The sequence below is a fragment of the Salmo trutta genome, chromosome 16 (genome assembly GCF_901001165.1).
Source record: "Salmo trutta chromosome 16, fSalTru1.1, whole genome shotgun sequence".
Taxonomy (NCBI): Eukaryota; Metazoa; Chordata; class Actinopteri; order Salmoniformes; family Salmonidae; genus Salmo; species Salmo trutta.
The window spans coordinates 18,772,744-18,798,163 of record NC_042972.1 but is presented as its reverse complement, the minus strand read 5'-3'; the positions used below and the strand labels follow the sequence as shown (position 1 = coordinate 18,798,163).

The 25,420-nt window shown below is 42.9% G+C and overlaps 1 protein-coding gene across 4 annotated transcripts; it reads left to right on the top strand.

Annotated features, from left to right (window-relative positions):
• Positions 1–286: 286 nt before the first annotated feature.
• On the top strand, positions 287–25,420 carry LOC115150228 (hyaluronidase-2). Of its 4 annotated transcripts, none has more exons than XM_029693308.1 (4): positions 287–557; positions 18,986–19,955; positions 22,864–22,953; positions 23,520–25,420. In XM_029693308.1, exons 1-4 carry the CDS (start codon positions 361–363, stop codon positions 23,910–23,912), a joined length of 1,650 nt encoding a protein of 549 aa, XP_029549168.1. In that variant the 5' UTR covers positions 287–360; the 3' UTR covers positions 23,913–25,420. The 4 variants fall into 4 exon arrangements, with proteins under 4 accessions (XP_029549168.1, XP_029549170.1, XP_029549171.1 ...); XM_029693310.1 differs by lacking the exon at positions 287–557 and adding an exon at positions 2,455–2,963; XM_029693311.1 differs by lacking the exon at positions 287–557 and adding an exon at positions 14,167–15,219.

Sequence of the window (25,420 nt, the reverse complement as noted above, 5' to 3'; positions counted from 1 at the left end):
CATGAATAACAAATACTCAGAGCCGCAGCTGCATACTAATTCTCCGACATAGAGAACTGATATTGTATACTCATTGTTAGGGTGGTATTGGTGTGGGTGGCTATTAACAATTTCTTTGAATTCCTCATGTCTTACTCACTGTTAGAATTGGATGTTAGGTACTTTATTGAATATTATATTTATCATATAAATGAAAATGGCCAATTTGTGTGCAATCAATTAGCTTAATTTCTCAGAGATCAAATTATATTTCAACAAAATAATGTTGCAGGAATGCTAATCTTATCTGTTTCTAACTACAGAAACGATTTCAGAACAATCTGAGATGGTGGGTGTCATGGCTTGCTGAAATGACATGGAATGACTCAGATGTCTTTTATCACCCTGTTCTTTGCCCATCTGAAAGTGTATGTTGAGTGTGTTTGTTTGTCCTGCAAAGAAGTCTGTGTTATTGTCTGCTTAGAGGATAAAAGAATGCTGTGTCATGGTCCACTTCACTTTATTGCTTTTATACAAGGTTTTATTCTTGTCTTTTCAGCCTACAAAAAAACTCTGAGGTGAGTTGCTGTGTGCAGTTTTTTTTACCTCTGTACTTTTCCACAAAGCTACAATAATATTCCAGAGGTTTGGTGAAGGGCTATGCACAGGTGAGATGGAAAGTTTCGGGTTTTTTTGGTAGGTTGTGTTCTGAACTTCATAATCTTTCTGTGGAGCTTTCAAGAAACCCCAAATTCTCTTTGGGTCCAAAGAAAAGGGATCATGAGTGTCTTATTTGTTCACGTTGGCTTTTATACAAGCATATTGTTTTCATTTCACATATTGTAGGCCTTATTGTGGCAGTCTCAGAGTATTTATGAGGAAACTCAATGCCCATTCACCCTGGAGGACATTTGTCTTTCAGTTTAGGGAAATAACAAGTATTAGTAGAAGAGCTCTTTCTAGCATCACACTTCCGAGAAGGGAACCATTATTTTTTCTGTCCCTGGCTGTCTTATAGCGATGCGCTCACTTCAGAATGTTTTGCATAGTACTTATTGTAATTGTCATTTCAAAGAATTTTGTGTAATGTTGCAATTAGTGAATTACCATAAAACATGTTTGTGGGTGGGACTGGAGCCAACCGAACTGTAAACAAACATAAACACATCAGAAAAGCCAAAGGATAGGAAAGAAAACGAAAGCCAAAGAATGACTAGAAGCTATTTGGAAAGCCAATGATTCAAGGAGCCATTTTCCACAACCTCGTGTGGCTTTTCTGTTATCCCTGGCCATCGCGTATGTCCTAACAGACCTGTGGTTTTATGGGGATGTAGATTAATGCAGGGTCAAAGGTGACATTCTCCCTGCAGGACAGTCAGACAGGAGTCTTTGAACTGGCCCTGTCTCATCTCGAGTTACCTCTTTAGAGTTGGGAATTCTAACCTGTTACATTGTGCATGAGTGGAAAGCAAACCATTTTGATTGGAGGCATCCAGAGGCTCTTCCCAGTTCTATCCTATAGTTATGTAATGTGAAATATGATGGTGGCAAGGAAAGGGATAATTACTACCATCACTAGCAGTATCTACACATTCATAACACAAGCTGAAAGTCTGTACCAAGATAGCCTTGACTCCAGTCGTTCTATGTTTATCCATAGAAACAAACTAGAATATCGTGTGATGTCTGGTAGCACGAGACTAGTACAAAGTTCCTGCTAAACCCTGCATATATTTCAGACTGAGTAACCTGATGAAGGTCAGAACTTGATGATCATAGTTAACATAGTTAATACCGTGATTATTACCCTAATTTTACCCTTATCCATCTCACTTCAGCACCAACCCCACTAACTGGCACTGATGATTATTCACAAGCCTAGCTTCTTAGTTTACTGACTGTTATTGGCTTTGATCTATGACCTTGCTTTTGCCCAGCGTATAAAAGCAGCTTTTGTTTCTGCCTATACAGGGACACACTAAGGACAGGGTCTATCACGCAATGAGAAAGTGTCTATTATATAGGGCTCAACACAATGCAGCACAAAGTGGCAATGTTCCTACCACAGAGGCCTTTTGTGTCAACAGTCACCCAAAATACCCAATGCAAAGAACAGAATGTACATTCATGATCATTTGAATGTACTTTCAGCAGCATTTAAAGTGCTGATTAGACAAAAAACTATGGGTTTCCAGTAACTTTTCATGCTAGCCCCAAGCGTTATCGTGTGTGTGTGTGTGTGTGTGTGTGTGTGTGTGTGTGTGTGTGTGTGTGTGTGTGTGTGACCCCAGACATACCCTTCCCCCCAGTACAGGGTCAGAATGAACTTTATACCCTGAGCTGGACAATGGGAGACGCTTGAGGTCGTACTGCAGTCAGATGATCAGTGACAAAAACAAAGGAAACCCCTGACTTCAACACTAAACCCTAACATGTGCCTTATCTCTCTCTCACTCACACACACGCACACATACACAAACACAGGATTTTTGTAGGGTTTGGGCATTTGGGATTGTCTTCTAATAATTAGTCTTGTAAAATAAGTAATTTTTATGCCTCAGAATTGATACCTAGTATAATACCTGATCCAACAACCTGTCCCTTTACCATTAAATTAAGGGATAGGGGGGAATTGACTCTTGTGAGCATGAGAGGGAAGGAAGTACCTTCTGGTTTGTTTGAGCCCTAAGTCTAACTAACCCTAACCTTGGTGAGAGTGGTGAGTTATATTTTATTGAGTTCATGAGCCTGATGTCTATTTGGCATGGTTGCATGGGCGGGACAGAGGTGGGGTCTGTCAGAGGTTGAACTAAGATGTAAGGCTGGATCTCTGCATTTAACTACTGGCACACTCAAAGGATTGTCAATGCAGGGGGACCAGGGACACTTTAGCCAACATTATAGGGGGGAAAGAAACTGGTCTGTACAACACATCCAGTCCTCTTCGGTGGTTTTGCAAGGAAAAGGACTCTAGCCTCTGTTGGGTAAGTGGGAAAAACTTCAGAGACCGATTTATTCAACAATTGATTATCACATATTTTTTTACTCTATTTCTTACTATGCATGTATCCATCATCTAAAAGTCATGTGCTCTACTCCTGAATCAATTACCCAAGGTTGATTACTAGTTGCATTTCAGAAACCATTTCTCAAAGTCTGCTATGACAGGAGGCACATCACATTGATGCCTTTTGTAAAATGTCTAAACATATCACAAAGGCCTCAGTGTGTTAAGTCATTTTAATTTGATAACATTCCAATTTACTCTAACATTTATTTTCATGTGTTTTCAGCTTTTTAATAGTTGTTCCGTGTGTGTGTGTATGCATGGGAGATTGTCTAAAAGTTGTGAGTTTTGTAAGCATGCTATCAATTAGGGAGTGTTGCATAAAACAAATCCATCCCTAAACTTCCCCGCTAGAGAGTTTCTACCTTGGATAACTACTTCAAACTACAAAACACATTTCCACAACATCTTTGTCATTCCTCTCTGCACTGCACTGCCCTCCTCTCAAAAAAACACTGTCAAATCCCCTCTGGTTTGCTGAATGATTTGTTCCTGTCAAGTAGATTCCTGTCTGGATTTCACAACAGTGGACCCTAGGCCAGACTTCAAAGCACCACACATCTGTAGCTGCATAGCTGTGTGTGGGTGGCATACTAAGGCACTGATTGCATTGCGGTAAATGCACTCTACTGTGGTCAAACATTCAATCAAATTAAATCAAACTTTATTTGTCACATGCGCCGAATACAACAAGTCTAGACTTTACCGTGAAATGCGTACTTACAAGTCCTTAACCAACAGTACAGTTCAAGAAGAGTTAAGAAAATATTTACCAAGTAGACTAAAATAAAAGTAATAATAAAAAGTAACACAATAACAATAACGAGGCTATATACAATCAAATGTATTTATAAAGACCCTTTTACATCCACAGTTGTCACAAAGTGGTTATACAGAAACCCAGCCTAAAACCCCAAAGAGCAATTAAGCAATGAAGAGGTAGAAGCACGGTGGCTTCACTACTACTGTAGTTTACCTCCAGGTGTGTGTTAGTTAGTAGCAATTCCTGATTACTGCCCGCTCCACAGGGCTAAGAGAGAGGGGAAGGCTTTAAACCATGGACATTCAGTGGGGATAGACCAGACTACAGGCAGATACACCTGGTGTAACCGGTGCTGTACTGCACCTGTAATTCTGCATTGTGTGTGGTTGATTGAGACTATAGAGGTGGACTTTGACATGGTTGTTTAGCAGAATTCACTCTATGCATCCTGCATCTGCATCCAAAAGAAAATAAAACATTTGTAGAGCACATATGTTCTGCGAATCGTCGCATCGTTCCACAACAGATGCACAATACAAGGGACTTGGATCATTCGAGGAGCTAGCCATCGTTCACACATACCATAGCCTGCTAATACCTTAGCTAGCTATTAACCACATGTTGAATTCAGAATGTTGATATCATCCTAAAAAGTACAATTACAAGTGCATCTGTAAGGGGTGCGTAACCGGTGGCAGGGAAGTCAGACGCAGGAGAGCAGAACTAGATAATAGCCAAAGCAGTTTAATAGCAAAACCAACGGCATAAAGAGTAAGAAGACATGGGTACAAAACCCGTCGCGCACCAGTCAACATGTGCACAAGCACTTACAATAAATAATACCACACAAAGAAGCTCGCATCCGCTACAAGACCATGGTGCTTGCCTACGGAGCTGTGAGGGGAACGGCACCTCCGTACCTTCAGGCTCTGATCAGGCCCTACACCCAAACAAGGGCACTGCGTTCATCCACCTCTGGCCTGCTCGCCTCCCTACCTCTGAGGAAGCACAGTTCCCGCTCAGCCCAGTCAAAACTGTTCGCCGCTCTGGCACCCCAATGGTGGAACAATCTCCCTCACGATGCCAGGACAGCGGAGTCAATCACCACCTTCCGGAGACACCTGAAACCCCACCTCTTTAAGGAATACCTGGGATAGGATAAAGTAATCCTTCTAACCCCCCCCCCCCCCCCCCCCCTTTAAAGGATTTAGATGCACTATTGTAAAGTGTTTGTTCTACTGGATATTATAGGTGAATGCACCAATTTGTAAGTCGCTCTGGATAAGAGCGTCTGCTAAATGACTTAAATGTAAATGTAAATGTAAGACATGGGGGGAACAGAGGGTTAAATACACAACACGTAATGAGGGAATGAAAACCAGGTGTGTGGGAAAACAAGACAAAACAAAATGGAAAATGAAAAATGGATCGGCGATGGCAGAAGACCGGTGACGTCGCCCGCCGAACACCGCCCGAACAAGGAGAGGAACCGACTTCGGCAGAAGTCGTGACAGCATCTTAACAATACCATCCACTTAAGAGTAACCTCTACATATACATTATTCATGAACAAAGCACTGTGTGTATGACTTTGTGCTTAAAAGAATCAAACTTTTCTGAAGACAGAAAAAGCGTGCCTACCTCTCATAGTGCATCAAAATGATTTGAGCACGAGCACGCAGGGCAAAACGTAAGTACACACTCCCCTACTCCCAGGATGCAGGCATGCATAATAACAAATCAACAAGACATATTAATATATGAACCTGGTGAAATTCACACAGTACTTTAACAACTGTTACATTCACCCCTCCTGAATTTCACCAACCTTGTAAAACAACAAAATAACCTACCAAGCTCAAGGCATAATTCTGTTATGAGAATTTTGTACTATGCGTCTCTAGTTTCAATTATACTAGCAGTTCATCACCTAGAAGTTGTAAGGTTCTAGTTAACAATGATGCAAACTGAGTCCCGTTCTACAAGAGTCAGAATCCTTTGTTCAGAGAGCTCTCCCCACATAGCCTTTTATACCCCCACATGACATATACTTGATAAATGCCCCTCCTCTTGTCTAACTCTGTCACAATGTCACAATGTTCTACTTCGATAGCTCCTTCTGTCTAACTGGGTTCCTCTATCTTCATGTCTGCAACTGACAAGTCGAGCTCAAAAACAGAAAACCTCTGTGGTTTCCCAGCACCTGACTTACTTCTCCTCTCGGAACACAGTCTAGTCTATAAGGTCAGAGTAATATAACACAATTGTTTCCTGCAAATCCTCACAGACATGTTCCATCCCAGAATTGTTAATGTTTCTCTAACCAATTTTATAACACACACACACATGTTAAATGCCTCCTATTATTTGGCATTAACTCAACACATGAATACTATGTGCAAGTCTTCTCCAAACGGTCATTGCTTATCAAATTCTGCAACATGTTTCCTAATCTACTGCAAGCCTAACGGTTTCTCCCCTCCCTGGGTCAGGAGACCTCCTTCCTGTTATCAGTTTCACAGTTGTCACAATACATTGAGTGGTTGTTTTAACTTTTAGCCCTTAACTTATATAATTTCTATATCAAATTCTGAATTCAGCTCAACGCTACTGTCGTGGACGAATCAGAATTAGTTGGGTAACATAGATAATTAAGATGTTTTATTAGTATAATATGCTTATTTGAGGTACTTGTCATTAGAAAGTGTCCATTGGACTCTGATGTCTTTTCAGTTGCACGTCTACCTTAGCTGGGGCTCAGACACTTGGGGCCCAGAGAGGGGAGAGGTCAGATTTGTCTTCATATGTGAATGTGTCTTTACTTATTCTTAAACCATGTGAAGGGATGGCGTGATTAATGGGGAACCAATGACTTGTCTCCACAATGTCTGTGAGCAAGTCACTCCCTCCTTTTCTTTATTGTGGGGAGGATTATGGCAGTGTCTGGACCCTTGTATGTCCTCTGTTAGATCTCACACTTATCCTGGGATATTATATGGCCTAGAGGCTCACTCCCTCCAGTGAGCCTGTCCAGGAGTAGGGTCAAGAGGGGGTTTGCTTGAGATGGGAGTATCTAGAGTTGACAATTGATATATGCCATTGGATGAAATAGTTCTGTTCAATACCGTACCAGGGAGGGACGGTTCTAAGGAGACCAGATACTGGTCTATACCATTAATCCTGTTGACATAGCAGTTACTGTCTGATGTGTTTTATGGATATCTGTCATACAAAACTTAACCTTTGTGAACTGTTACTAAGTATCTGTGGTTTGTCAATGTACGTTGAAGGGGGTGTATCGTTGCTATAAAAGATCCCTGTAGCCATTGTGTAATCACCTTCCTGGTTCATTCCGGAGAGTGCATTATTGAAGGTCAAGAACTTTTGCAAAAGTATCTTAAGTATTAAAGATGTAGTTTAACTCGGACTGGTGTGTTTGTAACTTCTCATTTGGTAATGCAGAAATTAGCCACCACATTACCCATAGGGTTCAGGGCAAGTGAAAGTTGGTCAGGCCTTCAACTGCCCCTAGATGCATAGTGCCTCTTACACTATACCTACCTTCTTAGCCTTAAAAAAAACTGTAATTCTGTACTAAATCATATCTCTGTACTATGTTAAACTTGCAACTTCTGGTGGATTGACTCAATTAGTCTCTTGACTGGTTTAACTACCCTCCCCACCCTTGTGCGACCTGCTACTGGGCTAGGGGCCATGGTTAACAGTGGCTCTGGCCTTAGATCATTGACCAGAAGAGGGTTTGAAGGAATCAGCTCCAGGATCTCAGAGGTGCTTCCCAGGTCATTTTCCTCAAGCAAGCAAGGTTCTTCTGGTTCTGACTTTCCATCCAATGTCCAGAGCTCGGAGTAATCGCTTGAATCCTCCACCAGCCAAGATGCACTTTCCTCCCCAGAGTCCTCCATGTCTTCCCTGTCCAGTCCATCGCCGGAGTGGGTGACCTCTCCTGCATCTACATTGATTGAAGGCCCTGCAGTATCACTGACATTGAAGTGCAGGGAATCATCAATTTCAAATGGCAGGAAATTCACCTGTAGCAGAAGATTCCTGTGAACCACTTTCTCTCTGCCGTAACGGTCTTGGATTATGTACGTGTGAGCTTGTGGATTGACTGAAGTCACTGTGAAAATCTCGGGGTTTCACTTGTCAGCCAACTTGCGGCGGCCCCTTTCACCCTTGTTGGCGATGAGGACACGATCCCCCATGGACAAACTGATGCGTTTAACCCGCTTGTCATACTCCCGACCTTGTCGTCTCTGTTGCTTGTCAGTGTGCCTTTGGGCAACACTCATAGCTTCCTTCAGCCCAGTGATCAGAGTCTTGACATACTTGTTGCAATCCACAACACTGGAGTCGTCCAAACATTGCAGAACATAACATCCACTGGTAGCCGAGGGACCCTACCAAACATGAGAAAGAATGGAGCATAGCCCGTAGTCTCGTGAACAGTGGCATTGTAGGCAAATGTCAATGACTGGATTTGTTCAGGCCAATGTTCTTTGGTTTTCAAGGGCAGACTCCTGAGCATGCTACCTAAAGTCCTGTTGAAGCATTCAGTTTCTCCATTCCCCATTGGGTGATATGCCGTGGTTCTTGACTTTTGGACACCGGAGAGCTTAAGCAGTTCTGCTATTAGCTCGCTCTCGAAATTTGCGCCCTGATCAGTATGGATCCTTGAAGCAAATCCATAGACACAGAAGACATGATCCCACAGTTTACGAGCTACTTGCTTGGCTGTCTGGTTTCTGCATGGCCATGCATGGGCAAGTTTAGTGAAGTGGTCAGTCACCACCAGAACATCAACTGAGTTCTTCTTACTGTCTTCTCCTGTCCAAAAATCCAAACACACCAACTCCATGGAAGAGCAAGTTTTGATGCTCTCTAACGGGGCTCTAGCCGCTGGCTCTGGAGTCTTTGCTAGAACGCATCTCTGGCAGCAGCGCACATACTCCTTGATGTCTCTCTCAGAAAAACCTCTGTCTGGCCAGGGCTGGAGTTCTAGCTTTGCCTTGATGTCCTGCAAGGTCGTGAATGCCAGTCATCGCTTTGAGTCTCAACACCTCTGGCAAGACATACTGGAACTTTCTCAGGTTTGTGTGACTCTCCTTAATGACATGATACAGAACTCCCTTTCTTAGGATCAAGCGGTCCTACTGTTTCATCAGCAACAACACTTTAGAAGAAACATTGTATCAATCTCGTCTGGTGGGCCGTTTCTTATTGAAGACGAAAGAGATGACCTTGGAAGTCACAGAGTCTTGCAGCTGAAGATCTCGAAGTTCCTCGTGCGAGAGTTCAGGCAAAGTGTCAATACCAGGAGAAAGCAGCTGTTGGGTGTTGGAACCAAGCTGGATTGCTTGCATCTCCGTTGGACATTCCCAGTCGATATGGAGCTGACATATGGCCTTCACTTCAGCAGTGGTCAAGGAGGTTATCTCCTGGGAATAAGAAGCCCAATGGAAGGCATCTTGGACATCATCATTCAACGTCCCAACAGCCTCAGACAGAAGTGCTAGGTAGGACTCCCTCGTCAGTCTCTGTGCGACAGTCACTGCGAAGGGGTCGCGGCTCAGTGGATCTGCTACTGTATTCTTGCTGCCTGGGATACGCTTCAAATTGAAGTTGTATGGTGCCAGCTTGGCAACCCATCTTTGCTCGCAAGCGTCCAGCTTGGGTTTTGTCATGATGTACGTTAACTGGTTACTATCTGTCCAGACAGTGAACTCGTGCCCCTTAAGCCAGTGACTGAATTTCTCACACACACTCCATTTCAGTGCTAGAAATTCAAGTCTGTGTGCCGGATACCTTCTCTGCGACTTACTCAGGGTCTTGCTCGTGAATGCTATGGGCCTTGCCTTATCTTCACCTTCGGGCACTTGACAAAGCACAGCCCCAAGACCATCCAAGGAAGCGTCAGTGAAGAGAATCAGGGTGAGCTAGCACGACACAATTCAAAAACGCATCCTTCAGCTTCTGGAATGCAACAACACACTCCTCAGTCCAATCCGATAGCGTCAGCTTCCGGAAAATCCCACTGTTGCCCTTCTTCCCATCTCTTCCTCTTCTCTTTTGAACCCCAGTGAGTGCAAACAAACGTCTGGCTATGGCGGAACAGTCAGGAATGAAGTGCTGGTAATATAATACCATACCCAAGAAGGATTTCAGCCTCCGAGCAGAGGGAGTGCATGCGTCTGCCTTCATCAGCTGAGCTTGGCTCATCTTGGCAATGGCCTCCACCTTCTCAGGATCCACTGACACACCATCCTCTTTAATGATATGTCTGAGGAATTTCACTGTTCTTCGTAGGAAGTGGCATTTCTTGGGGGCTAGTTTGAGATTGTTGGCTCTTAGACGGCTAAACACAACTTCAAGTTGCTGTAGAGCCTGTTCCTCGGTGGGTGCAAAGACCAACAAGTCATCTAAGTAACAAAGGAGATTTGAGAAATTTAGGTCCCCAAATATACTTAACATCGTTCTCATGAAAGAGGCCGGGCTGTTACACAAACCTTGTGGCATGCCATTGTACTCAAAGTCCCATTGGTGTGGTAAAGGCTGTGTACTTCTTGTCCTCTTCATGAACTGGAATGTTATAAAGTCCATGGTGCTGAAAAATGCACTGCCACCAAGGGCTGTGAGGCAATCTGCTTGATGAGGAAGGGGATGAGCGTCCTTCACAGTTCGTGCATTCATCCACCTGAAGTCAGTGCATAACCTCAGACTCCCGTCTTTCTTCCATACCATGACTAAAGGGGAGGCATACTCACTAACCGACTTGCGTATAAGACCTACTTCTTCCATATCTGTCAATGCCTTCCTCAGCTTCAGGTAATGAGCAGGCGGAACTCTTCTGTATGGTAGCCGGAAGGGTCTGTCATCAACCAGGTGGATACGGTGAACATAACCCCTGGCTTCTCCGCAGTCCAGATTATGTTTTGAGAAGATGTCTTCTCTTCATGAAGGCCCTGAAAGATTGTTGCATCCTCAACAACCAAGCATGTAGACACATCGGCCAGCTTCATGTCACATCTTAGGGTGAGATGTTTGTCAGAACAGTTTACTACCTTTAAAGGGACCCAGTCATCTCCCCACATGGGTGTAATAACTCTACCCACGAGTATGTTTCTGGGCATGACCTTTGAGCTGGTAGGCTCGACTGTTACAGTGCTGCCTGAAGACAATGCCACATTTTTAGGAAGTTTACCCCAAACTAAGTGTTCAGTCTTGGGTGAAAGAGTCACAGCTTGAGTGAGCTCCACTGTCCCAATCTTGCCATTGACTTGCTGTCCCTTCCATCTTGTGACACTTGTCATCATCTGCAGAAACTGCTCACCCTCTGGTGAGTGGGTTACAGAGGTGTAAAACAAATCTGAAAAAGCCTCAGCCTCTTGTGAACCTAACATAACACTTTTCTCTCCTTCTTTCGCATCAGAGCACAAAATCTCCTATGTTTTCTCAAGATCATCAGATTCTTCTTGGGGTAGACAGTTGAACACCCACATTTCCCCCCTTCACCTGTGGGAGTGTCAACGGTTGCTGCTGTGGTGAGTTTCTCCGCTGTTGTGGTGGGCGTCTCTCACCACTGGGATTGGCATAGGGTTCCCCCTGTTTTGAACAATTTGACTTCCAATGATCTGGGGAAAAGCACCAGAGGCACAGATTCTCATGTCTACAGTTCATCACAGTGAAGTGATCTGTTGAGCTACAAACCCTGCATTCCCTACGCCTGAAGGGTTGGGTGGGGAAAGATGGTGCCTTGGCCTGTGTCTGTGAAACCATAACGGGTAGTATGCTCTTCTCTAAGGTACGTTCAAGCAGGTGGATGAGTTCTCTTGATACTTGCACTCTGCCCATCTTGTTTGGCGCTAGATGTGAGAGAAGTGTCACTGCACGCACCAGCATTGACCCTGCCTTCAAACGGAGTTGTCTGGGGATGTACTGTTACTTGCTTTGAGGATACAGTGGTAGATTGACACATGGTGGCCTTACTGCGGCGTTCATGTTCATAGATTCTCTCCTGATCTTCACTCGCAGTCCATTTCTCAGCAGACTTGTATTGGAATACTGCTGCCAGTTTGGGGTCAGGGCAGTATGTTACAAACATCCTGACGACATCGGAGTTGGAGCTGTCAATCTTCTTACCTTGTCTCTTAAGGCCCTTGTCAGCGACATCTATGGCCTTGTTCAATCGAACCCAATACTCCATAACAGCCTCTCCGGGTACAGGTTTAGTATTGTAAAAATCAGCCAAAGGCATGCATGAATAGGCCAATTTGCTGAAATTCTGTTTCAGAATGTCAAATACAATCTCTGGCTTCTCTGTAGGATCAAGAGTGGTCTCATCGCGTAAATGTATCTTTACCATGTCTCTTGCTTTGCCAGATAATCGACTAATCATCTCATCTGATTGTTCCCCAACAGGACATCCCTTCCTCCTCAAGTATATTCTCATCAACTCCTCCCCTTCATGAATGGAGCATTTGTCTGTACCATCTCCTCTATATGTAGGAGGTTCCTTTATGTCTGATTGTATGATTAACTTAATTTTACTGAGGTCTACATATCCTATTGACTCTGAATGATGATCACTTATCTTCTCTGTACTTACTGGTGGCTCATAAGTACTTGGCCTGTCACTCTGTAGTTCTTCCCTAATGGAGCTCCCTATTTCCCCGGCTTGCTGAGTGACTAGCTCAGCTAGACCATCTACAGGGGCATTTGGATTAACAGTAGATGAAGGGCTTTCATCTGAATATTTTGTGGAGCAAAACATGGGGGAACCTCCTGCACCTACACGCTTTACAGGGGTTTGATCAGAATATGAGAAAAACCTCCCCCTCCCAGCAGTGAATTTGGGTTCATCACCATTATAAGATGCCATGCCACTAAACCACTAATGTTATGTAAAAATGTCTGTTGATGAACACACTTCTATGTTAGTTAACAGGCGTTCCGCCTCGCCAATATCGAATGGTAGCACCTGGCCCGAAATACGAAAAACCTTAAAAATGCTATAATTTCAATTTCTCAAACATATGACTATTTTACACCATTTGAAAGATAAGACTCTCCTTTATCTAACCACATTGTCCGATTTCAAAAAGGCTTTACAGCGAAAGCAAAATATTAGATTATGTCAGGAGAGTACCCAGCCAGAAATAATCACACACCCATTATTCAAGCTAGCATATATGCCACAAAAACCAAAACCACAGCTAAATGCAGCACTAACCTTTGATGATCTTCATCAGATGACACTTCTAGGACATTATGTTATACAATACATGCATGTTTTGTTCAATCAAGTTCATATTTATATCAAAAACCAGCTTTTTACATTAGCATGTTTTGTTCAGAACTAGCATACCCACCGAAAACTTCCGGTGAATTTACTAAATTACTCACGATAAACGTTGACAAAAAACATAACAATTATTTTAAGAATTATAGATACAGAACTCCTTTATGCAATCGCGGTGTCCGATTTTAAAATAGCTTTTCAGTGAAAGCACATTTTGCAATATTCTGAATACATAGCCCGGCCATCACGGCTAGCTATTTTGACACCCATCAAGTTTGGCACTCACCAATCTCAGATTTACTATAAGAAAAATTGGATTACCTTTGCTGTTCTTCGTCAGAATGCACTCCCAGGACTTCTACTTCAACAACCAATGTTGTTTTGGTTCCAAATAATCCATAGTTATATCCAAATAGCTCCGTTTTGTTCGTGCGTTCAAGTCACTATCCGAAGGGTGACGCGCAAGTGCATTTCGTGACAAAAAAATTCTAAATATTACATTACCGTACTTCGAAGCATGTCAAATGCTGTTTAAAATAAATTTTTATGCGATTTTTCACGTGAAATAGCGATAATATTCCAACCGGGAGACGTTGTATCCGTTCAAACACTGAAAGAAAAACATGGAGTCGTCACATGCACGCGCGCACCAGTGTCATTGTTCTCAGAAGGACCACTGTCCAAAACCCCTGCTGTTTTTCGCCCAGGGACTGCAGAGCTATCATTCCACGTTCTGGCGCCTTCCTAGAGCCAATGAAAGCCTTAGAAAATGTCATGTTACAGCAGAGATCCTGTATTTTTGATAAAGAGGCTATAGAAGGACAAGAAATGGTCAGACAGGGCACTTCCCATATAGAATCTTCTCAGGTTTTGGCCTGCCATATGAGTTCTGTTATACTCACAGACACCATTCAAACAGTTTTAGAAACTTTGGCGTGTTTTCTATCCAAATCTACTAATTATATGCATATTCTAGTTTCTGGGCAGGAGTAATAACCAGATTAAATCGGGTACGTTTTTTATCCGGCCGTGAAAATACTGCCCCCTATCCCAAACAGGTTAACCATAAACAGCGCTCTCAATACATCGTTGTCGGGAAAAAAAATAAACAGGAAAGAAAATACTGCAGTTCCTCTTTATGCCACAAGGCGGCAAGAGTACCTCAATGATGTAATTAGTCTTTAGAGCAGCAGCGCCGCGGTGATTGAGCTGACGTCGATCAACGATGAACCTGGGTCACGGCACCAATGTAACCGGTGCTGTACTGCCCCGCTGTAACTCTGCGTTGTGTGTGGTTGATTAAGACTATAGATGTGGACTTTGGAGATCAGGTTGTTTTAATTCATCAGAATTCACTCTCTGCATCCTGCATCCAAAAGAAAATAAAACATTTGTAGAGCACATATGTTCTGCGAATCGTCGCCTCGTTCCACAACAGATGCACAATACAAGGGACTTGGATCATTCGAGGAGCTAGCCATCGTTCACACATACCATAGCCTGCTAATACCTTAGCTAGCTATTAACCACATGTTGAATTCAGAATGTTGATATCCTCCTAAAAAGTACAATTACAAGTGCATCTTAACAATACCATCCACTTAAGAGTAACCTCTACATATACATTATTCATGAACAAAACACTGTGTATGACTTTGTGCTTAAAAGAATCAGACTTTTCTGAAGACAGAAAAAGCGTGCCTACCTCTCATAGTGCATCAAAATGATTTGAGCACGAGCACGCAGGGCAAAACGTAAGTACACACTCCCCTACTCCCAGGATGCAGGCATGCATAATAACAAATCAACATGACATATTAATATATGAACCTGGTGAAATTCACACAGTACTTTAACAACTGTTACACTGGCACAGATGTAAAGCAGGCAGGCCCTGTTTACATGATATGTTACTTTAAGGTATCCCAGTTGACTTAAAATGGTCTGGTCTTCTGTGTTCCCTGTACTGAAATTACATCTGGGAACAAGCAAACAGAGTCAGAAAGAGAGCGAGAAATTCCTGCTGTAGGTCTTAACCTGCTTAGTCAGCAGCCATGAGAGACGCTTTCTTCTTCATAAATTTGACCCTGCCAGGTGAGTCAGCATGGTGAGTCAGTGGTAGCTCCCAACTTTCACAGGAACAGCAGCTATGTATGTCCACAGCACATTGTCAACGGATGTCATGCTTTCTAGGGGGTGAACTGCAGATGTGTGGATGTAGTTAGACAGCTGTAGGCTTTTTTGCTGTAGCTTTATTTCAGCTTCCTGCAAGATTTGAAAGAGTATGGTCTCATAGCTTTTCAATTACTGAAAAGTATCAGTAAGGACTACATTAAGATGACTGAATTATAACAAACACATAGTCTAAAAGTAGGATGTGCTCGTTTAAAGTGAACATCCACACTCCTGTAACACCTGGTATTTATAGACTAGCTAAAAGTTTTCAGTCTTTCAGTAGTTCAACTCAAGCAGTGCCAGTCACCCACATCTCTTCTATCTAAACCTACATAAACATGATTAATTTGATTTTTCCTACATGTGACTATCTCTTATCTTAATTTAAAGAACACATTCTGGCGTGATATCCTACCCCTTAGCGAAATTGGAAGACTAAGCCACCATTGACATTTAAATGGAGTAGTCGTAAACAAACGTCAAACCAAACACGCTACAAACACATTAGTATGGCTTTAACATACAAATACATATATATTGACATTAATTAGTCCAATGACATATATTTATTACTCCTCATCAAGACGAAGTGACCTAAACATTGACGTCAATGTCTGAACGTATCCCCCCTTTCCCGTAGAATGGAACGAGCAGTTCTGAACTCGTAGCACATCGCATCGTTTCTCTGCTTGGAACGTTGTTGGCCAGATGGGATTTTCACGAAAAATGTATTGATTATAATATGTTATTAGCAAGAAGACTGGTGGAACATTTCCATCATGGGGAGATATGTATACCAGGATGTCGGCAGATTCTTCTATGTCGTTTTTTGTTTGAAACCACAACCGCTGTCCTGATCTAGTCGTCTGCTACAGGTCAGATTCCCTTGGTCAACTAGTGAAATTTGTGTTGCTACAGTAGCAAGTAGTGTAACATTATTGCACAGTTCGCAACTGTATCGTTCAATTTCAGTTATTGAATTTGGCTACAATGTAATGAGTAAATGCAAGGACTGTGAAACTAGCTCGCGCTAACGTTGTGCGCGTGTACAACTACATCGCGTGTTCGTACTAGTTTGTGGTGAATTTGGTATGAATATAGTTACTTATTTGATTAACGAATTAGCGAGTAATGATAATGTAACGATAATCATGCACATTGTCTGAAACTGGTGAGCTGGTTTGGTTTTACATTTGAGTGTATTATTCGATTCGTTTCGAGGCCAGCAGAAACACGAAAAACAGGGTAAAATGCAGTCATCAGTATTTTTTTGTCTACAGAAATAATCATGGTTGGGGTGTAATCCGTTACATGTAAAGGATTACAAAAACGGTAACTGTAATTAGTTACATTACCAGCAAAAAATATTGTGATCAGATTACATATACTTTAGAAAAACTAGATGATAACTTCAAGGGTTACTTTTAAATTCAGAAAGGATGTTAGCGAAAAACATATTTTACACTTGTTTTCTCAATCACATTCAAATCAGCATTGAAAAAAGTTACAATTTGTTCCACCTGAGCGAGTCTGACCACAAGTCAGAGACCACTATGATGACACCAAATGTGTTTGATCGATCGTGGTAAAAGAGCAGGAATAGGCTTTTGTAGGCTACAGTACAGTCCAAGCTATGTCTTCCAATGGTGCGACTGCTGTCGGCATCCAAAGATTATCCAACTTGAATAAACGCTTGGAGGTAAGGATGAGAGCAGTGGTGTAGTCTACGGCAATACGGATGTCACTTATAATTGATATCTACATAGCACATTGATGTGAATCACACTCCTGCTCTGTGCTCTCTCATTTAGTTATTTGCGCCTTACGGATTGTGGTTGTTGTTGTTGTTGTGGATGGCTGTTCTCAAATCTAAATGTCTATTTGAACCCAATAATGGTTGAATTCAAGAAGTTTAAACTGCCTATGAATCATTGTTTTTGAAACCAGTGGACATCCAGTGAACAATACACTCTTGCAACAGCGGCCTATGGAATAAAAGTGGGGCTTTTATTGCTCAATCTAATTCATGCTGATAAAATAAAAATACATAGGCCTAATGGACACATGCTCAAACTCACACACTTTTGATAGACTTAAAGGGGCAGTCTGTAGTTGCTACATAATTTTTTTGACTTATAGATTATATATATCCGCTAACTAGCTAGCCATTTCACATCGGTTATATATATATATATATATATATTTGATTCTTGAAGAATATAACTTGTAAATGCCTCATGAGCTTAGTTCAACTGTCACACTCCATGAGAACCCAAAATATAAGCTTGTTTTTCTCCAATGTTTGTAAATGTGAACGAACACTGTATAGCCTCATAACATGGTTAAACAATACTTTTGATATCATTGATGGTCAGTCCTTGCATCCATAGCTCTGTCTATTAATCTGAGAGTGATTACATTTCTCCAGGCCCATCCCTCAGCTTTTTACCAAAACAGAGGCGGGGTGCGGTTTTGTTATTGTTTTATCTGTGGATTTGCCCTTTAAACAGCTGCATATTATCAAGATATCAAAAAGTGTCACCAACAAAAGGTCAACAATAGGCCTATAGCAAATGCAGCATATGGCATTCATTTTTCACATGTACTGTAAATTGCACTTTTCAGTAGTGCTCAAAGCATGCCATTCCATGAGCACAGCATTTATTTTTGAACTGGAATCAATGAGCCCAATCAGTCCTCCATGACAACACAATCATAAACAACAGAGTAGGGCTGGCTAATAAGTCCTTAGTTTTGGGGTTATGCTCAGGTAAATCAATTTGTCTAATCTATAATTCATAAATCTATAAATCCTATTCTTGAAGATCAAGGGACCATTTATTGGAATGACTGGAATTCTGATAGACTTTGGTTTTTAATGTAAAGATATAATTTAATCATATTATTTTTTATATGTAGTAGAAAGTGATGGGTTAGAAGAAGCCTACATAACCAACCCATAAAGTAAAATGTTACATCCATATATGGCCAGCTATATAAACTTTAACATTGATTTATCCTGCAATAGATGTGGTTCAATTGGTAACATACATTTTTGTCGTCTTCTAATGTCTCTTCAGGGGAAAGTAATCTAAAAGTAACTGAATGTAATCAGATTACATGACTGAGTTTGGGTAATCCAAAAGTTACGTTACTGATACAATTTTGGACAGGTAACTAGTAAATGTAATCCATTACATTTAGAAAGTAACCTACCCAACCCTGGAAATAATATATTATCTCCCCATGCATTGTCAGACAGTTTTGTGTCTTTTGTTTGTGTTATTTACTGCAGGGTACATGACCTTCCAACAATGGTAGTATGAAGAGTAGTACCAAGATACTCTCTTACATTTCATAGATATCCTACAAGCTAGCCCTGTCATAATGGTTGGCAATCTCCTACCATATGTGTGCCAATCAGTGTTGTGAAAGGAAGTTAATGTTGATTTGAAGTTGAAAACACACACTCTTGCTCAAGGCGTATTAATACATAACACAGTTAGAAATGGTTTATGAGGGCACCTGGAGAAATGTGTATTAAGTAAACATGCCATTTCATTCAGTAAAAATAGCTATCTTTGTATCACTGCCAAATTATATAGTCTGTACTGAGTAACTGGAGAGACTCATTTCCTAGGCTGTGATTGTAAAGAGCTACATTAACATTGTGTGTCTCTTCCAGGGCAGAGAAGGTGGCCATGGGGGTAGCGCCTCACTCTCTCCTGGCCCTGACTGGCCAGCTGCCCTGGCTGCTGCTCCTGGCTCTGCTCACTCCCTGGAATTTCCTCAGAGCTGAAGAACTGAAGCCCACTAGATGGCCCATGTTCTCCCAGAAGCCTTTGCTCCTCGCCTGGAATGCCCCGACAGAGGACTGCCGCCCCCGGCACGGTGTGCGTTTCCCGCTGGAGCAGTTCCAGATTGTGGCGTCGCCCAACGAGGGCTTTGTCAGACAAAACCTCACCATCTTCTATAAGGACCGGTTAGGGCTGTATCCGTATTACGAGCGGGATGGCACCGCGGTGAACGGTGGGCTCCCACAGGCCGCCAGCCTCATGCAGCACTACGAGAAGATGCCCGAAGGTGTTCACAAGTACATAAGTGAACCAAACGCCAAAGGCCTTGCCGTCATCGATTGGGAGGAGTGGCGTCCGCTGTGGATCCGCAACTGGGACGTCAAGGACGTATACCGGAACCAATCCCGGCAACTGGTGGCCAACAAAAACCTGGAGTGGCCCATGGAGCGCGTGGGGAAAGTGGCCCAGCAGGAGTTTGAGCTGTCGGCCCGGAAATTCATGCTGGAGACCTTGCGGCTGGCCAAGAGCCTGCGGCCCAACCAGCTGTGGGGGTTCTACCTGTTTCCAGACTGCTACAACCATGACTACCGGAGCGGCCTGGAGAACTACACTGGCCGCTGCCCTGACGTGGAGGTGGCCCGCAATGACCAGCTGACCTGGCTATGGACTGAGAGCACGGCCCTGTTCCCATCTGTCTACATGAGCACAGTGCTGCGCTCCACCATGTTTGGGCGCCAGTTTGTCCGCAACCGGGTGAAGGAGGGGATGCGTCTGGCATCGGCGGGTGACGGGCTGGCACGGCCTGTCTTTGTCTATACCCGGCCTACGTATGCCAACGAGCTGACTCCGCTGACTGAGGTGAGAGGGCCCATGTTATAGGCCTGATTCTGTCCCTATACTGTAGATATGATTAGCCTACTCATCGTGACCACAACTTGTGCTATGCAGAGACCTGATATCTCTGTTTTTGTTATTCCGGTAAGAAATCAATCAGACACACTATAGCTTTGAAATTCTCAGTTGCCTCTTATCACAACTGTTTTTTTTTCTGTCGAGAAAGTGTGTGTATGTGTGTGAGACTGAATTAACCCTGATGTACGCTACCGGTCAAAAGTTTTAGAACACCTATTCATTCAAGGGTTTGTCTTTATTTTTAATATTTTCTACATTGTAGAATATCCAAAAAAGTGTTAGACAATTCAAAATATATTTTATATTTGAGATTTTTCAAATAGCCACCATTTGCTATATATTTTGATTTGTTGAACACTTTTTTGGTTACTACATGATTCCATATGTGTTATTTCATAGTTTTCATGTCTTCACTATTGTTCTACAATGTAGAAAATAGTAAAAATAACACATATGGAATCATGTAGTAACCAAAATGTCACAGGTGTCAGAATGAGTAGACCAAGGTGCTGCGTGGAATATGTTCATCTTGAGTTTAATGAAGAAATTAACACTTTACAAATTAAACAAAAATGACAGCTGACAGTTCTGTCAGGTACTTAAACTAAACGGAAAACAACTACCCACAAAACCCAAAGGAAAAACAGGCTGCCTAAGTATGGTTCCTAATCAGAGACAACGATAGACAGCTGCCTCTGGTTAGGAACCATACTCGGCCCAACACAAAGAAATACAACACATAGAATGCCCACCCCACACCCTGACCTAACCACATAGAGAAACAAACCCTCTGTCTCAGGTCAGGGCGTGACACAAACAAGTGTTAAACAAATCACGTTTGAACATGTTAACCAAGAGTGCAGACTGAGGGACATACTATAGTCTGTCAGTCCCCTCTGGTCTTACAAGGCAAGTGTTACTCTAACCAGTGCCTAAAAATATAGGGCTGGTGGTTTTACAGACACAGATTAAGCCTAGTCCTGGAATAAAAAGCGTTCTCAATGGAGATTCTCTATTGACCATGGTATTTATTTCAGGACTAAGCTTAAAGGGATACTTCAGGATTTTGGCAATAGGGCCCTTTATCTACTTCCCTAGAGTCTGATGAACTCGTGGATACCATTTTTATGTCTCTGCGTGCAGTTTGAAGAAGGTTGTTAATTACTCATGCTAGTAGATACCCATAGACTTCCAGTCATTGTGCTAACACTAGTTAGCGTTGGCTTATGAAACTACCTCTAACTTCCTTCATACTAGACACAGAGACATACAAATGGTATACATGAGTTCATCTGACTCTGGGGAGTAGATAAAGGGCCTCATTGACAAAAATCCCAAAGTATCTCTTTAAAACGTGTCCGGGAAACCGGCCCATAAGGATCTGAATGCTTTGTTGTCTGGATCGTATATTGTTAAAGAAAGCCAGGCTAATATGTCAGGGCTAAATACAGAATATTCACATGTCCACACACACTCCTACATGACCAGCCTTCGCATGTCCACACACACTCCTACATGACCAGGCTTCGCATGTCCACACACACTCATACATGACCAGGCTTTGCATGTCCAGCAACACAGAGTTGCCTGTGTTTCCCTAGAAACCTAAATATGTCTCTCTGCGGTTTCTACACCAAATATCATTACCCTTGGCCAACTTTCCAATAACACGCACATGCACAAATCAGGAGTACACATACACACACCCATTGCGCACAAAATACTGTATCTCAAGCAGCAAGTGATTCTTACCCACACCAGAGTCATGAATGAATTGTTTGGGCCATAGTAGAGCCATTAGCCTAGTCTAAATAATTCCCTTCACTCTTTACTGTCCAGTTTTACTCTATTTAGGACAAATGCAGGAAGGAAGACAGACTGTCCCCAAGTTCAAGTAAATTTCCTGTGTGTGTGTGTGTGTGTGTGTGTGTGTGTGTGTGTGTGTGTGTGTGTGTGTGTGTGTGTGTGTGTGTGTGAGAATGTACTGTTTAAAAACTCCACTGCTCGTCTGAAGAGTGACGTTTGTTCGCTGGTTCCCATTTCTGTTAGCAGTTTTCATTACATTTCCTGCAGCTGTTTCACCAAGGGATAGAAGAGGGGAGTTAGACAAATTCACTGTAGTAGTGAGTCAAGAGACAATTGGAAATAGATTACTGACATAATAGATTTAAATGAGAGGTTGGTTGTGTGTGTGCTGAATGGGTGTGGTTGGAGAGGTTTGTTGTGTGTGTGGATGAATACATTTCTGTCAGGCAGCCTGAGCATCAGTGTTCACTATCCCACTGGACCACTCTTCACACAGACACACTGGATGAGAGAGGGAGAGACAGAATGTGTGTTTGTAGGATCATTCTGAATGAACGAGAGATCATGGTTAGCCTATATATTGTATCATGCTTCATTTCTTACTTTGAGTGTGTCTGAAGCCTCCATAAGGATGTGTCGGAGTGAAAGGATGTGTGTGGGAGAGAGACATCTGTCTGTGTGTTTAAACCAGGGAGTAAAGAGGTATGTGTCAGTTCCTCTGACATTCCGTTCTGAATCACCATCTTTTCCATATAATGTGACCTCATCATCTACATGAAGTGTAAAGGGTGTGGGTCAGCTCAGCTGGTCAGTGTTAAAGAAAAGATTAAATGATGTGTGTGTTTCAGATCGTTTACAGTTCATGTCACTGTAGTCAGCCACTGCAGACTGACTGAACTACAAATCACCTGACGTCATGATGACTACTCATTATGATATGACGGGTCGTCGCCGACTGCAATGTAGTCGATCTCAAACATGGCCAGAATGTTCATAATGGGCTGCCGACTTCCATACTGAACTTGTGTGTGTGATTGTGTGTGTGCAGACAGACCTGGTGTCCACTATTGGGGAAAGTGTAGCCCTGGGAGCATCTGGGGTCATCATCTGGGGAGACCATACCTACGCCAGCAGCAATGTGAGTGTTCTCATCACTCAAGCTGTTTAATCATTCATATATTATGCATAGCCTAGTTTGAGTCCTCTGTCTGGTGTTCCCCTCTGTAACATACTTACGGCTGCAGCAATGGGATTGTTCTCCCTGAAGATTCCCTATTCCCAACATAATGACTCAAATTATGCATAATCTATGAATGTTCAAATTGGTGTGTTTCCCAAACGGCACCCTATTCCCTACGTAGTGCACTACTTTTGACCAAGGCCCTGTAGAGAATAGGTTGCCATTTGATCATTCATAGATTATGCCTAGTTTGTGTCATCAGTCTGGTGTTCCCCTCTGAAGCTACTATGTAACGACTATTTCCTGTCTATCCACATTAAATGCTAACATGTGTTGGTGTCTCTGTTTGCCCCGTATCACACTTGACCTCCAATTCCCCACTTTGTTTTTCTCTGAGTTTCTAATTTCCATCCTGAGTCTGCACCTCTGTCTCACTCTGTGGGTATATGTGTGTGTCTCGCTGTATGTATGTTTGTGTGTCTCGCTGTATGTATGTTTGTGTGTTCGTGTGTCTCTCTCTTCAGGCCAGCTGCTCCAGTCTGAGTGAGTACCTCCGGGGTCCACTGGGCCGGTACCTATTCAATGTCTCCACAGCAGCAGAACTGTGCAGTCAGAAGTTGTGCGGCTTCCATGGCCGCTGCCTCCGCAAACACTCAGACACTGATGCCTACCTGCACCTCAGCCCCCTCACCCACAGCATCAGCAGCCAGGGGGGGAGGCTGAAGGTGACTGGGCAACTAGGCCAGGGGGAGCTGGCTGGGTACCGTCAACACTTCCATTGCCAGTGCTACAGTGGGTACAAGGGCGAGGGTTGTGCCCAGAGAGAGCTGGGGAAGAGTGGTGCTGCCCCTGTCTGGAAAGTCTGGTCTGTACTGACTCTGCTGCTCCCTCTGGGGCTTCTCACTGTGCTCCACTGAGGCTGGGAGGAGCAGGCGCTGACACCGTGCAATATGGGGGAAGCCACCACCACCACACCCTGGTCCTGGTTCTAGTCCTGGCCTCTACTGGTGCTCAGGGATCTTCCTGGTCAGGGATGGGCACTAGCTGCTCTGTGGGACTGATCCATGGAGGAGAGGACATGGGAGTGCCTGCTTCTCAACATGATGAAGGAAGGAGGGGACTGAAGATACCCCTCAGTACCCTTCAGTTACCCACACAAGCTAAAGGGACAGCATTTGAAGTGGGCAAAACAACAGGCCTTCTATTTTGACTTGATGATTTTAGTGAGTGGGTGCGCTGCAGGTGTGGCAGAAATGAAGGTCTTTACTGTAGTGATCTATCCCTCCCTTCACCAGAGCTGGAAGACATCTGGAGCTAACAGCTAGAACTACAACTAAGATATCTGCAAGGTGTATGAATGCTAACCAGCTGTATTATTGAGTTTGTGTGTGTGTCTATGTGAACTGTCATTAGTTAGAAGTGTACTAGGGTTACTAGTTAGACTGTAGTTTGTTAGAATGTGCCTCTCTCTTTTTACTCATGTTGAAACTTATGAGGGAGTTGAATCTTCAACAACAGAGAAGCTAACGCATCACACAAGAACGCTACTTTTCTATGAAGAGACTGCCACTGTGAAGCTTCTGTCCAAAGAGACCTGTGCTGTGCTTGGATAGTCCTACCTCTCGGCTAGACGGCTACACCCTCACCCAGTTCTGATCTGGTCCAACTGCAGATACGGCGAGGAAAATCAACAGTAATTTTCAGCATCTTTTTTGTAATGGTCTCTTTTTCTATGGTCTTATTTTTTTTATGCCTCTAATGTTGCTGTGGAAAATAACTGGAATATTTGAAAAGACTGCTTCATTTTAATATTCATGACCTTCAATAAAGCTTAGCATTGTGGCAAGGAACTCATTTCATCTACGTAGCTGTCTGTCACACGCGGACTGCTTTTGCAACACTCAGTCACATTAACAAGAAACGACTCATCTAAGAATGTGTAAGAAATGTTTGTAGTCCACAACATGTTCTTTGACATTTGTAAACAAACCACTCATCTGCACAGATGACAGTGCGAAGTGCCTGTCCAACGAGTGTGTTTGGCCTAACGTGTCTGTGGTCATCATCCTTATTGTCATGCTTCTTATTCTGGTGCATCTACATTTTCTCTGTGTTGATGTTTTCTGAGTGTTTGTGAGGATTGTAAACCAAAGCTGAAAGCACTTTCGCTCACTTTGTCTTAACTCTATTCTGCCTTCTGTTGCCTGAAACCAAATTCCTTAGAAAATGGCTTTGTCCTCTCGTAGGCTTCTTCAGGGGGCCTCCAGGGGCCTCAGCGTGGGTCTGTCATTTTCACTGCTCTTATTTATGTCCCAAACATGCTTCTCATTTACTCTCCTACATGTGCATTAGATGTAATTGTAATTAAGTGTAATATGTCGTTTCTTTTTATTACATTAAACTTGAAATATGAGAAGGCTCTCAA